This window comes from Neophocaena asiaeorientalis, unplaced genomic scaffold (genome assembly GCF_003031525.2).
Source record: "Neophocaena asiaeorientalis asiaeorientalis breed wild unplaced genomic scaffold, Neophocaena_asiaeorientalis_V1.1 scaffold348, whole genome shotgun sequence".
Classification (NCBI taxonomy): Eukaryota; Metazoa; Chordata; class Mammalia; order Artiodactyla; family Phocoenidae; genus Neophocaena; species Neophocaena asiaeorientalis.
The window spans coordinates 1,917,274-1,932,117 of NW_020172672.1; the positions used below are offsets into that span (position 1 = coordinate 1,917,274).

General features: G+C 48.4%; 1 protein-coding gene across 9 annotated transcripts in view; it reads right to left on the minus strand.

The window, feature by feature from the left end:
• Nucleotides 1-11,914: 11,914 nt before the first annotated feature.
• Nucleotides 11,915-14,844, minus strand: part of SLC8A3 (solute carrier family 8 member A3) — a 125,212-nt gene continuing 122,282 nt past the window's right edge. For 7 of the 9 annotated variants that reach the window (XM_024739633.1, XM_024739636.1, XM_024739631.1 and 4 more), the window contains 2 exons: nucleotides 14,095-14,370; nucleotides 11,915-12,291 (listed from right to left, as the gene is read on the minus strand). In XM_024739633.1, coding sequence (XP_024595401.1) covers nucleotides 11,915-12,291; nucleotides 14,095-14,370 — 653 coding nt within the window. The remainder of the gene's footprint in view (nucleotides 12,292-14,094; nucleotides 14,371-14,844) is intronic. The other 2 variants (XM_024739634.1, XM_024739635.1) reach the window with 1 other exon arrangement.

The window sequence follows — 14,844 nt, forward strand, 5'->3', positions numbered from 1 at the left end:
TCACAAAGCTACTCTTCTCCCTCCTGGAACATATCCATCATACGTCAGCAGGGGGCGCTGCTCTTCATCAGGGACCCAGGTTGAGGGAGGCTCAAAAAAAAAACGCAAAAAAAAAAAAAAAGGCGGGGAGGATGCAGGGGGAACATGCTAAATTGTACCCTTGTTCTTAAAGCTTCCATCTGGAAGTGACGTCACTTTGTTCACATCTCAATGACTACAGCAAATCACATGGTCCCATCTAGCTCAAAGGCAGTTGGTGAGTGCCCAGAAGGAGAATTAGAAATATTTGGTGAACAGCTCTGGTGACTATCACAATGTAGATTATCTTTGTGTTTTCCATATTGATGAAAAAAGCTGCAATTTTTACGTTGTCCAAGAATAAAAAGACTTGCTTTTCACAGTTTACATGGTGCATTTTACGTCTATTATTTCTGACAGATCTATCACATTTACGGTAATTACCGTTCTCCCTGTCGTTGGTAAAGCAGAGGGTGAATGCACCTTCCCTCCTGTGAGCTCCCCCCACCCCACCTGGGAGCTAATTCTCAGGTAACTGAGGCCCTGGAGTAACTAGCCATGCCCCCAGTGCTTGAGAACTTGGTGGGGCATCAAGTAACGCTGGGTGAAAGCAGTTGGGGAATAGCAGTACCCTGGGATACAGATGTGAAACTTTCCCTCTGCAGTCATCGCTTTCACTGTGCTCTGCATATCCTCCTTCCTCCGTGTAGTGGATCCCTTAGGACAACTTGGGTAGTTCCCATAACTTCCTGGTTACTTCAGGTATTTTACATGCTCAGTTCCAGCCAATGACAAAGCTTCAATCTCCAGCTTGATTTAGATACTCCTCCCCTCCTTGCCCTGGCACAGTCTGTTAACTGGCTTGGAGGAGAGAGCAGTGGGGCTTCGGTCAGGCTCTGAGACAATTCGTCCTCCACTTTATCCTGATGCAGCTCTCCTGAGATGATGGGGTAGGGAAGAGGGAAAGGAACACTGTGGAGGCCTCCTAACAGACAACAGTTGTAGTCCTCCCCATTCATTATAGCAGCTTCTCAGGTTAGCGCTGCTCGCCCTCTCTGTAGCAGATGCTCAAATACTGGTCCTCGTATGGACCCCACGCCGGGTCTGGGTAGGGCCCCCCCACTGCACAGGGCCTTTATGTGGGAAGTCCAGCTCTGGCTTGACCTTTTCCACACTTCCCTACAGCAATATACCCCGTGTCCACTTTGCTCCGAGGACCCTGCCTTGGGTTTGGTACCTGAATTATGGCTCGCACCAGGCTCCCTGCTGGGGTGTCCATTCACCCGTGGGAGACTTACACATCCTTCCTGTACCAGTTGATGGGGTGCAGGTCGATCCTCAATGGCTCCTCTCTCGGCTCTGCATCTCTCCCTCTTCTCCCCTCCCTGCTTCACTAGGTAGAGGGGACTGATCAGCAAGTAGGCTGCGTCACAGATGCCCAGTTGGGACAGGAGGTGTCAGGCCAGCAGCCAGCTTAAATCCCCACGGACAGTTCTCTCAGAGCCTCCCTGCTTTTTTCAGCTTCAAGGAGGGGAGGAAGCCACCCAGAGGTTCTTGTCTATCTCCTTCCGCTCTCTCCCCCCAACCTTCTTTTATAGAATGGGGTGGGGAAGGGTGGTTAGTTACAAAGCTATTTCAAGTATCATGCCCTCTTTGGGGAGGGTATCAGGCCCTAGCTGTTGTTCTTTATGATATGGGATACTTTGCATCTCTTTTTTCTTCATTTTGGGCCCTTATCACCAATTCCGGGAAAGCAGAAAATGATCCCCCCTCAAAGTCCTATTATGGTGGGTTTAGTGATAGATTCAAGGGAAGATGATCCCAGAGAGAATCTCCCAGTAGCTCCAACTCCAGGCCCAGGGACCTTCAGGCTCCCACCATCTCAGAGCCCTAATGGGCCTGCCGTCCTAGACAACTTTGCCCTCGGGGCGTCGACCCCAGGACCAGGTAAGACTCCAGGTGACCCACTCACCTCCACTCCTCCCACAGACCTCTGTGCTGTATAAATACATCTCCTAAATTCCCATGAGTGGCCTGTTTCTGTTATTCTTTAACCCCCTGTGATGCCCAGAGGAAGGAGTTGGAGCTTTTTAAGGTGAGTACTTTTAGACATGTGCTATGTAGCTGCAAACAGAAACCCCAGGTTTTTCAGTCCCCCATCCTTTCCACCGCCCAGTGTTTAGCAACTCTCTTCTCTAGGCATCCCTCCTCCCCGTTAAAGACGCGAACTCTGCTTTCTGAGGGGTCTCCCTTGAGACCCAGGTCGAGCCATGCGGGGCAGAGCTGACTCCAGAGTATTTAATTTGACCCCATTAAACCTAGGTCCCTTTAAAAGCCTTGACTGGGTGTGGAATGGCCTGGTGGAGACCAGGACCCAGCAGAGCTCAGTGACCAGAGGAGGTCTACTGACTTGAGGCAGGAGCTTTGGGAAAGCTTTGCAGCATTCTCCTTGGGGAGGGTAGTGGGGAGTCAGCGGGAGATGGTGGGGAGGACCCCTGGGAGGCAGCAGGAGCCCAGCTGAGGTGAGACGTCAGGGTTTGTGTAGACCCTAGTGCACCTGGTGTTGTAAATTTCCCAGGGTCCTGGACTTAGAGTCAGAAGGTCAGCTTTTCATCCTGGTTCAGCCACTGGGCTACCTTTGGTTTCAGGTAACTCCCTTCACTTTTCACAGACAGATCCTTTCTGTCTGGGCTCTTTGCTCTTCTGTGCACAGCTAAACAGGTCCTGCACTGCAGGAGGTTTGTGCGTTTCAGGGGATGAGGAAGCACACCAAATGGGAAGACACGCTGAGGGTCCACAGCGTGAAACGGGGCCGGTGCAAAATGGGGAGATGAAACAAATGCACCTTTAGGGAGTGGGACAGGAGTTAGAAAGCCTCCTTGGAGGGGATCCACATTATGGGGCTGTGATTGGCAGCAAAGGAAGAAAAAAAATGAGATGTGTATGCTTTAGAGAGGAAAGAAAATGCAGACAGACCAAGAGGTAAAGCGATGTGCAGGGGGAGGGGGAAGAGAGGCAAGAGGGAAATCAGGAGCGGCTGAGAGAGCCGTGGGGAAGGGTCAACGCTGATAAACAGCCAAGATGCGGGCAAAGGACAGCCTCTTCAATAAGTGGTGCTGGGCACACCGGACAGCTACATGTAAGAGTATGAGATTAGATCACTCCCTAACACCACACACAAAAATAAGCTCAAAATGGTTGAAAGACCTAAATGTAAGGCCAGACACTTATCAAACTCTTAGAGGAAAACATAGGCAGAACACTCTATGACATAAATCACAGCAAGATCCTTTCTGACCCACCTCCTAGAGAAATGGAAATAAAAACAAAAATAAACAAATGGGACCTAATGAAACTTAAAAACTTTTGCACAACAAAGGAAACCATAAACAAGATGAAAAGACAGCCCTCAGAATGGGAGAAAATATTTGCAAATGAAATCTATGGTCCGGGAGGGGACGTGTGAGGGGAATGAAAGGCCTGGGGGAGGGGTGGAGGAAGACGGGTTGGGAAGAATGAGACACCCCAAACTGGAAAAACAAACTAGAAATTGGCTGAGGTGTCTCTGCTGGGTTGCTGGTGTTTGAGGTTTTCACACTGGTGACTAAGGAGGGCTGCAGGGCAGCGTGTGGCTATTTTAAGTAATTTCAGAATAGACTCTCAGGAGAATGGCAACTGCTCTGGAAATCTGCTAGGGAGATTGTTCCAGACTCAGCTCAGGTCTCTGCTGAATCCAGGCTCCTGGACACTTCCACTTGGGTGTCCCACAAGCCCCGAAAACTCAATATAACTAAAACTGGACACGCCATCTCCACCCACCTCTCCTCAGTGCCGGGCACACCAGCCAGCCACTCCCCCAAGCCTGGGACCCCAGAGCTCTGCTTGCTTCCTCCCTACAATGTCCTCCCTTCCTTGTCCATTCAGTCTGTTGCCATGTCCCGTGAGCTCCCCCTCTTAATTCTCTCTCCCCTAGGACCTCCTCTCCAACCCCCCCCCACTGCCACCATTCCATCTACTTCCTTCAGTGGTCGATAGTTGTAAATGGTCTCTGGTCTTCCCTTCATCCACTCCCCACCTCAACCATCCTCCACAACACAGACAGCTCAGACTGAGCTAATGAAAAGGCAAATCAGATCATGTCACCCTCCTGCTCAAAGTCCCTCAGTGGGGGGATACTGAATTGTGTCTCGTCCACAAATTCACACGTTGAAGCCCTAACTTCCAATGTGACTATATTTGGAGATGGGCCCTTTAAGGAGGTAATCAAGGTTAGATGAGGTCATAAGGGTGAGGCCCTGATCCAATAGGACTGGTGTCCTCATAAGAAGAGGAAGAGATACCGGAGATCTCTCTCAGTGCCCAGAGAAAAGGTCATTTGAAGACACAGTGAGAAGGTGACCATCTGCAAGTCAGGAAGAGACACCTCCCCAGAAACCAACCCTGTCAGCACCTTGATCATGGACTTCTAACTTCCAGAACTGTGAGAAAATAAACTTCTGTTGTTTAAGCCACCCAGTCTGTGTTATTTTGTTATGGCAGCCTGAGCAGACTAATACAATAGATTTGGAGATGAATATAGTTGCCTTAGTTTAGCCCACAAAGTTAAATCTCTTGATCTGGTTGTGATCTTCAACCACTCCTCCCATACACACTCTCCTGAAAACTGTGCACATCTCATTGTTGTGATGCTGGCACGACACACTGGTGTACGTCCAGTTAAGCCCTGGTGCTTTCACATTCAGTCCACTCGTCAATCGTGTACATGACACCACTCCGTGCCCCATGCTGTTCAGTGCCTTCACTTCTCATGCCTTCTCCTGGGGCAACAATATCAATAATAACATAAATAATGAGAAATCTACTAGGCAGTGAGATGCATACATTATATCAGTTATATATTTTAATCCCCCAAACTCTAGAGGAGGTAAAAGTACCTTAATTATGTAATGGACTGAAAAATATGAGACTTCAGCACCTTAGGTGACATAGCCAGGGTCACTCTGCCAGTGATATGACAGCAGAACTTGAACCCAGGTCTCCACAAATAAGCCACTGTCTTCTCTCCATCACTTCTCCATACAGTGTTGTCAAACTGCCTGGGATGTGTGTCCTCACCTGTCTTCCTTGTATAGCTAATTATGTCTTGTCCTCCTAAACTTGGCTCACCCAGTCTGACACTTGGTGCTTCCTCCTGAATTCTCCTAAACCGCCCTTATCATACCCTAGCTATGGCCCTGAGCTTCCAGGAGGAATACAGTGAAAATTGCAGTCACTATTTTAGCATCTTTTCTTAATTTGTCACTGGGGAGTGGTCAATGAAAATCCTTGAGTTGGTGAAAAGATTTTGCTTGTTTGATATTTTAAAATTACAGTGAGGTATTACTTCACACTGATCAGAATGGCCATCATCAAAAAGTCTATGAATAATAAATGCTGGAGAGGGTGTGGAGAAAAGGGAACCCTCCTACCCTGTTAGTGGGAATTAAATTGGGGCAGCCACTATGGAGAACAGTATGGCGATTCCTTAAAAAACTGAAGATAGAGTTATCGTATGATCCAGCGATCCCACTCCTGGGCATTTGTCTAGACAAAACTATAATTTGAAAAGACACACGAACCCCTACGTTCATAGCAGCACTATTTACAATAGCCAAGACATGGAAGCAACCTAAGTATCCATCGACAGATGAATGGGTAGAGATGATGCGGTATGTATACACAATGGAATATTACTCAGCCATAAAAAAGAATGAAATAATGCCATTTGCAGCAATGTGGATGGACCTAGAGATTATCCTACTAAGTGCAGTAAGTCAGACAGAGACGAATATCATACGCTATCACTTACATGTGGAATCTTAAAAAATGATACAAATGAACTTATTTACAAAACAGAAATAGACTCATAGACATAGAAAACAAACTTAAGGGATTTGGCCATAGTGTTTCTGCTAACATCTTTCACAGACTCAGAGTGCCTTATCTATTGCCATGATATCTTTTTAACACAGCCTTTCATCAGAGGCACTGGTCTTAGCACATTTCTTCTCACGCAAAGCTGGCTGTCTTGACATAATATTGGAATGACCTGTTGCAGGCTCAATTATAGCACCAGCTAGGAGACAATACCTTGTGAGGTTGGGATGCTATCCCACTGAATGCAGCGTATGCTTTAAATTGGGGGCCAGTATACAGTGATGACTTCTTCTAGACAGGATGCATAGGTCTGAGGATCAAGGAGTAGAGGTGGGGTGACCCCTCTCATCATTATGCCCAATAATCCTCTTGAAGAATTTTACTTTTTGCCCCTACAACCTTGGGCTCAGTAGGTCTGGAGGTCCTAATGCCTAACGGAGAAATGCCTCCACCAGGGAACACAGTTATGGTTCTGATGATTTAGAAGCTGAACCTACTCTCTAGCCATTTCCGATTATTTACGCCAAGAAGCTAACAGGCAGAAGAGATCACTGAGCTGGGCAGGGTGTTTATCCCAGTTACTTAGGGGGAACTGGGCTGCTACACAATGAGAGTAAGAAGGACTATGTTTGGAACCCCGGGATTCATTGGGGGTGCCTTTTCATACTCCATTTCCTGAGGGTACTGATCAATGAAAAACTGGAGCAATGCACCGAGAATTCAAATTCTGTGGGATGAAGGTTTGCGTATTCACACGAGGTATTCACACCACTTCATCCAGCTGAAGTGCTAGCTGAGAGTAATGGGACATGGAATGTTTGGGAAAAGATGACAGCATGACATAGTAGAAGGTGTGTGTGCAGTGACTACCATTTACTAGTAGTAGCAATTCTGTACTAAGTCTTACTCTGTAAGACAGTTGTAATATTTTTTGGTGACCAACCATCCCTATTTCCCAGGACTGAGGGGTTTCCTAAAATATGTGATTTCAGTGCTAAACCCAGGAAAGTCCTGGAGAAACCAAGACAAGTCATCCTATTTATGCTCCTAACTTTCTTCTTCAACACTATGAAAGTACACAATGCTTGTCTTACACACCCAACAGGTGAATATTCAGTTAATAAGCAGTGACTTTGAAATCTGGTGGACCTATGTAGTTAAGTCCTGCTCCGCCACTCACTGGCAGGACGACCTTGGCCAGACTACGTGGCTTCTCCCAAGGCTTCACCTCCTTCTGCAAGCCCTCAGGTATTTCTGTCCACCATGACCCACTTTACTATTAGCATGAAAGACCCTATATGGGCTGTTGTCCCTTTCTTTATCACTCTTTCTTTGATGCCAAATATATCTGCCCCACTTCTCCAATGTGCCAAGGGGCTTGCCTGACCTGGGGGTCTTGGTGCCCCTTGGCCATCCCTCTAAATCTTAACCTCTGTGCCCCATGCAGTCTGAGGAGCTAGAGACCTGCTCCTGCTACAGAAGCAAGACCATGGAGAGCTTCTCTCCACTTCCATGGAACCTGCCTGGACCAACATATAGAGGGACGGTATGTTGGATGAAGTGGCCTGAGGCCATCCATCACCACCACCCCACCCCAAACACTGACAGTCCCCTGGAACATGTCAGACCCTGATGGCACCAGCTGTAAGGGATTTTACCACAAACCATTAATGTGAGATGAAAGGAATATTTCCAGGGTACGTGCTAGGTGTAGGGCACTATGGTAACTGCCTTGAAAAATCGTTCATTTAACCTTTGCAACAACTGTACGTCTGGATTGGAGAAACTGAGGCTAAGGGAGGTTAAAGTCACTTGTTTAAAAATCCCGCGAAAGGTAAAAGTGGTATAACTGGGATTCAAACCTCACAGAATACTGGAGGTTAGCACCAACACGTGGAAGGCCAACATGCAAAACCCAGACCTTGATCCCATAGCAGGTGTCACATGCATAAATGGCTCCAGGGACCAGGAGGTCCTGTGAATGAAAGTGGCAGGCTGGGTAGGGACTCTGGTGAATCGAGAACATAAAGCCTGTCTACATGGGGTGACCACTGATCAGCTCCACTGCCACACAGTGTGGCCAGAGGAGCCCAAATCCAGATTTTTACATAAAATGTTTGTTTTAAAACACTGACAAGCCCGCTGCCTCGTGTAGAAGAAAGCCACCTGCTGACTGGGACCATTCTCACTGGATTATTACGTGAGTGAGAAATGCACTTTTCATTTTGCTCAGCCCTGACGTACTGGGGTTTCTTTATTAGAGCAGCTAACATTGCTCTAAGTAATAAATGAGTCAAGGGGATGGGAATGCTGCAGCTATGCCAGGAAAAAATGCTGAAAATGACATGTGCACCACGGCTGGCCGTGTCTTTTTCGCACTAATAGACAGGACGTGGAGCCAGTGGATTGCGAATGGACATCTGCTGTGCTCCGTCTGATGAGGTTGACGGGCAGTTTCATACACACACACACTGCTCTTGTATATATATTCTAGAATCTCAGTGTTAAAGGTAGAAGTAATGGGCTTCAGAGGCCATCTATTAAAACCTTATTTGTAGTTCAGGAAACTGAGAGGAGGTGGCCTGGCTCAAGTCCACAGAACGAGTCAGTGGTGGCGTCTCGACTAGTACCAGGTCCTCAGATTCCTCTTCCTCGTTCTCTGTGGTTCATCCCAGCTTCTCTCTTGACAAAGCCTAACATCTGGATAACCCAGAAATGACTCACAAAAGGGGAAAGATGGGGAGGAATTGATTTCTTGATTCTGCATCTACTATTTCATCGGCTGAAGGGCATTTTTCATTATCAACTTTGTGGCTGGCAAAAAATTGAGTCTTCCAGCCAAGTCCTTCTCCCGGACTGCTTTTTTGGTGTTGTTTTGTGTCCTTTTGAACGCTATCCTCTAGCCGTGACAACTCTTGTTAACCCATGACCCCACCAGCCCCTGATTCACCCCTGTGCCTTCGAGCATGCTGTTTCTTCTCGAATGTTCTTCACCACCAAGCCCCCTCCCCAAGTTAAATCACTACTTATTCTTCCTTCAAGATCCTACCTAACTGTTCCATTCTCTGTGAAGCCTTCTTCAATTCTTGCAGGCTGAGTCAGTGTTTCTTTCTGTCATGTCCCTGTGATGCCCTGTCTATGCCATTCTTTGACCACTCATGGCACAGAACGGCAATTTTTCTTCACACCTTGATGGCTCATGCGCTTCATAGGCTTCTTCCCGTCACTTAGCTTTCGGAAAGGGTGACAGTACATACAACGTGGTCGCCACCCTCCTCTCCTTACCTGTGTTGTTCGGACCAGGAGTGAACACATGACACAAAGTAATCAGGACGCGGCACCCCAACCCCTTTGACACAGCCTTCTACAAGGATTCTGCCTTTGGGGATGGAAAATTGGCCACATTTTCTCCATTGAACCCGCACTCAGATTTAAAAAGGGACGCTCTAGTTCGTTGTGGGGAACAGAGCTGTGAGGTCATGGCAGAGCGTCAGGGCCGGTGGCAGTGCTGGTCACGTACAAGACAAACAAAGCAAGAGCACGTTGGGAGGCGGAGGAAGCGGACAGGCCCGACAGGCAGAAGGAGGAAAGACGGGGGACACCTTGCGGTTTCGGGGAGGTGGAACGTGGCCTTGCTTCCTGAGGGCTTTCAGGCCCCCGCGGCCTGCCGTGCTCCTGCCTTGGGTTCCGCAAGAGCGCCCCACCAGGCCTTCGCAGTATCGCCCCCGCCCCCTTCATTTCTTGAACTAGCTTAATGGGTTTCTGCTTCTTGTAACCAAAAGAGCCTTGGTTAAAAGAAGTTCTACCGGCCTCTCTGGACTGTGAGTTTCTGGAGGTCAGGAACTCTATCTTACGCTTCATGGTAGCACCAAAATGTAGCTCAAGGCACACAGGGTGCTCAAAATACATTTGTTGAAAGAGTCATGAATAAATGAGTGAATGAATGTGCCTATTGGTAATTAATACAGGACGCTGTTTGTCCAGCTGGAATCCTGCCCTACCAGGCCTTTCTAATACAAAACGCTCTTTCCCCTTTAGTCATCACAGCTCCACCTCTTACGCCCTCCAGCATCTTAAAGTCCAGACTTTGACAGGTAGCATTGTCCTGAAGCATTTTTTGCTTTAAATATCCTGGGTCTGGCACATTGGCATCTGAGGACATGACGGATACAAATAGGAGACACAAATAGGAGATGACACTTTCACCTCAACCACTTCAGCTCCAGAAGGAACCCAAGGTGACCCCCTAGACCTTTTCCTGAGGCAACATGGGGAGAAGCAAGCTGTCTTTAGAGAGATATAAGTATAGCTTTTTTTTTTTTTTTTTAAACCGACCCAACATTTCCACTGGCAACTGTCAACATAGCTTATGACATGAACACTGTTTCTTTTTCAGCTATTTTTTCTTAAAAAATGTGTTTAAAATTAAACAGGTGGTTTTTAATTTCTTCTTTTCCCTTAAAAAATGTATTTATGTCAATGCAGAAAGCCTAAAGGTCTGTGGGCAGTCTTTTGGTGATTTCATATGTGTGGTTATTGTGTGTGTGTGTACGCGCACGCGTGTACGTGTGTGCGTGTGTGCGTGTTTTAAAGCCAGGTCCTTTCAAAATTTGTCGGGAAAAGGTCTGTAGGGCACGCCAATCTCTCTATAAACCCAGGCTCCATGGGATTATGGCAGCTTAGATTCCTCTTACTGGGGCAAGAAATAGCCCACAGGCTGGAAAAAGAGCTTCAAGAGGTTTAAAAACAAGCAGGAATGTGGGAGAGATGAGGAATTCCAGTTCCTGTCTTGTGAAAATACTTTCAAATGTGACCAGAGAGTCCAGGAGAGGTGGAAGGAGGCCCTCATTTTCTTATAAAACTTTAAGTTTTTGCATCAAATCAAGAGACACAGTCAGAGCTCTTAGTCTGGTGCATTAGGAAGTGAGGGTGTGGTAAAGCTGACATTTCTCAGAAGCACTGACATTTTACATATAATCTTTTCCCTTAAAGATCTCACTAGGTGGACGTCGCATCTCTCCTGCCTCAGATATGAAGCCAAAGATGTTCTAGAAGGCATATAGCCCTTCTGTTCCCCTAGCTGCCCTATGTCATCATATTCCATTCCTATTTTTGTCCCCTATCTCCTGTTTGGTGGGTCTTCCTGCAGAAGGGTAAACATATAGACATTGACACAATGAGACAGAATTTGAAAGGCTCGGGCAGGGAAGAGAAAAATGACTTCTTTTTTTAAACTGGATTTCGACAGAAGCTCGATAGAAAGCTGTGCTCCAGCCACAGCCCCAGTTCTTTAGCGCGCTGCCTGGGTGTGCAAACTTACTGCCACCCAAATGCCACCAGCCCACTCAAGAATGAAGAGAATAAAAGGAAAGGGGGAAAAGGACCTCGATGGAGCAAGAGACAGCTGTTACCCAGTGCAAGTGGGAGAGGGTGTGTCTGAAAGTTCATGCTTCTACCCATCGGCTCAGACCTTGAGTTCCTTCACAGCACCGTTGTCACTAACCTCAGAGAGAAAAGACAAGATGAACAAACAAATGATGAGCAAAACCTGATAGGAAAACGAAAGCCACCACGATAATGACGGCAATGAAAAGAGAACCCCAAGCCAGCCACGTGGATAGGACTCATTTTCGAGCCTCGCCAGTGGAGTGAGAGAACGGTGATCTATCAAATTGGACAGACAGGAGAAACCCTGCCCCCGAGGAAAGTAGAAGCAAAGGAATAATCAGAAGAAGGTGGTATCGAAGGCGGCGAAAGGGTCTGACTATGTGATGGGTCAGGGACATCACGGGAAGATGGGCTGGAGTTGGATTTGTCGCCGTTGTTGGTCTGTATTGAATTAAATACTTTGTAAAATGGGTATCTCCTCCGTTCTGTTGGATTGATTAAGACTCCGCCCTTTCAGTCCACTGCCAGGGCCTAGTCGGGGGAAGTTCCTGGGGCTCGGGTCCTGATGCTGCCTCTCCAGGGCTGCTGCGGCTCAGAACCCCTTGATGTAGCAGTAGGCTTCCAGCGTGGCAAAGAGTATGTAGAGAAGCCACAGGCTCACAAACAGCCAGGTCGTGGCCAGCTTGCAGCCACGAGGGCCGCCCAGCTCCCCGCCCAGGTGGGGCCGCCGGCGGTACAAGAGCACGCTGACGCACACAAACGCGAAGATGGTGAAGAGGGTGACAGAGAAGGCCAGCGTGCCCGCTGACACGTGGAACTCCTGTCCCTGCAGGGCCCAGTAGATGGCGGCCACGGACCAGGCCAGGCCGATGCCCAGGAAGACGTTGACGGCGTTGCTGCCCGTGACGTTGCCAATGGAGGCATCTGCGTACACGTCCTGGATGGCGGCTGCTTTGCTGGCAAACGTGTCTGAAAAGAGGCAGACAGACAAGAGCTGGTGGGAGGCTGAGGTGCGGAGGGCCTACCTTTGAGGGTGTCCAGTAAGGCAGCTGGGGCCATCAGGCCGAGCCTGGGAATGACAGGTGGGGGGTTGGGGGCTACCCCCAGCTCTGCCATTAATAAGCTGTGTGGCCTTGGATGGGTCACCTTACTTCTCTGGGCTACCCGTTCCTCATCTGCCTGCGTCTGAGATTCCCAAGGTTTTTTTTTTTCTGGTCCTGGTATTTACTGAATGGGTTTATTGTTCTCCTTTGACTACTTTTTCAGTAAGGGGAGTTTGCTTTCCCATAATATCTCCCCAGGGAACCTTGACATCCAGGGAAGCTTCTTACAATTAAGTGCCTGATTGCACCTGTCACACGGGGCATTTACTTACGTAACAGACCGTGATTGAGCCCATGGGCTTAGCATTGCGCTAGGTGCTGGATTTATGGGGACAGAGGACATGCTGGGGAACCATGATGGGGAGATACAAGGGGAGCTGTGGACTCAAGGAAGATGGGGCTCTGCCTTTGCAGTTAATATAGAGAGCACAGGGCCTTGCAGGCTGCTTGACATCTCTTTAGATGTCAGCATGAATTGTAAGCACTGGAAGGATTCCCAGCCACCCTTTTATTTGACAAGTTAGGAAAAACAAGGTTCAAGGAATCTACTCAAGATAAGTTATCAGGAGATTTGACCTGAAAACCCTCATGTTAAGAGCCCTTTCCATAGCGTCACCCTACATCCAAGGAGCTTCAGCCAAAGCCACACATCAGCTGAGTGGACCACAGGATAACCTTCAAGCCCCTAATGCTGCCAGCTGTTCCCTAGACGCATTGCAAGGACTTGGATGTGCCCCAAACGCTCCCTTGCCCGGCTTATCCTGGCTTGCCTCCTTGTTGCCAATTTTCTCCCAGAGAAAACCTCTTGCCTTTTCTCGCCTATGACCTTGCTTTAAAATTTTTTTTTTACGTCTGACTCTCTGCAATTTCTTCCCACATCTGTTCCTTTTACCCACATCTGCTCCGTCCCCTCTGATAGCTCCAGTCCCTCGAGGCCCTGGAGCACAGAAATAAATCGCACATGGAGATTTATAAACTCCACATGGAAAGGGAAGCATGTCTGTCTTGTTGCCCATTATTGTCCCAGCAACCAGCACAAGGCTGTATCAGGCTCAGTAAACATTTGTCTAATGAATAAATAAAGGTATGCTTGTTCCTCTTCATCTTTCGGTGTTTATAAGAAAAAAAAAAAGAATATGTAATTCATCATATGAAAGGACAAGAGCTTGGGAAGCTTCCTTCACCTATCCTGCTGGGAGACACTTTGTACTCACAGGTGTCCTAGGCAGAGGAGGCTGGCGGGCATTTCTCCAGCACATCTTCAAGCAGGCTAACCTGCAGCCAGAGGGAAGTGGCCTATTCCTCTGACGTGGAGGTTAAGAAATTGGCCACTTAACTTAAGCAGGTAACTTAACCTCCGGGGCCCCACTTGACAGATGAGGTTAATAACACTCCTTATTGAATAAGGTTTGGGTGAGCATTACAGGGCTAAAACAGGTGAGCTGCTTAGCATACACACTTCCTGGCACATCAAAAGTGCTCAAGAAACATTAGCTATCATTCTTAATAGTGGCAGTGACCCCTTTGACGGACTCCTGTGCACCTAAGGGGCAGAGGCTCTGTGAAGCTCAGATCTGAGATGGTAAGGAAGATAACGAGGCAAAGTGTGTAGGGGTCACTTGAACCGGGTAATATCCTCTTCGCTAATGCAAGCACCCCTCACTCTCACCTGGCACAGAGGTGCCAAACGCCACAAAGACAACAGCCGTGACCGAGTCCTTGAGGCCAATGGTGCAGCCGAAGTGGGAGGCCAGGTCCCCGATGATGGCTGTGAGCATGCCGATGATGAGAATGGAGACGACAAAGCAGGCCCAGCCGTGGCAGTACTCTGTGGGGGGCACGCAGGCGAAAAGCACCTTCCAGAAGACCGTTAGGAAGTGCATGACGTAGTCAAAGCAGGAGGGCAGCCTCTCCTCACCTGACTCATCCTCATCTTCGTCCCCTGCTGCAGGCAAGACAAACAGGCCCGGGAAAGGACAGCGGGGTCAGATCCCCATTCATGAGAAAGTCCAGTCCAACCCACATCGTAAGCATCACTGGCTGCACGGAGACTCCAGCTCTCTCCTGGGCAGCTGGCGCAGGGGTGCGGGAAATTGAAAACGTGTTGGGGTGCCCCCGTGGTCAATTTGAATGCAGGGCACCCAGGGAGAGTGGGTGAGAGACGACAGGGGAGTAGGAAAGGGAAGAGAAAGAGATGAAGAGAAAGGATGAGAGAACCTGAGAGGGACAGGGCAGTGGGGGAGAGAGGGAGGAGGATGGAGCAGGCACGGGGTTGCCTAGGTGAAGGAGAGTGAAATCAGCTGGGTTTCCGCTCTTCACTGGACACCCGTGGGGCTCCTCTAATCTTCCTGACGTGACTGCTGCAATAACCTCGTGGTTCTGGTCATTTTCCATCCCCAGCAGGACAGCTTTCATTCCA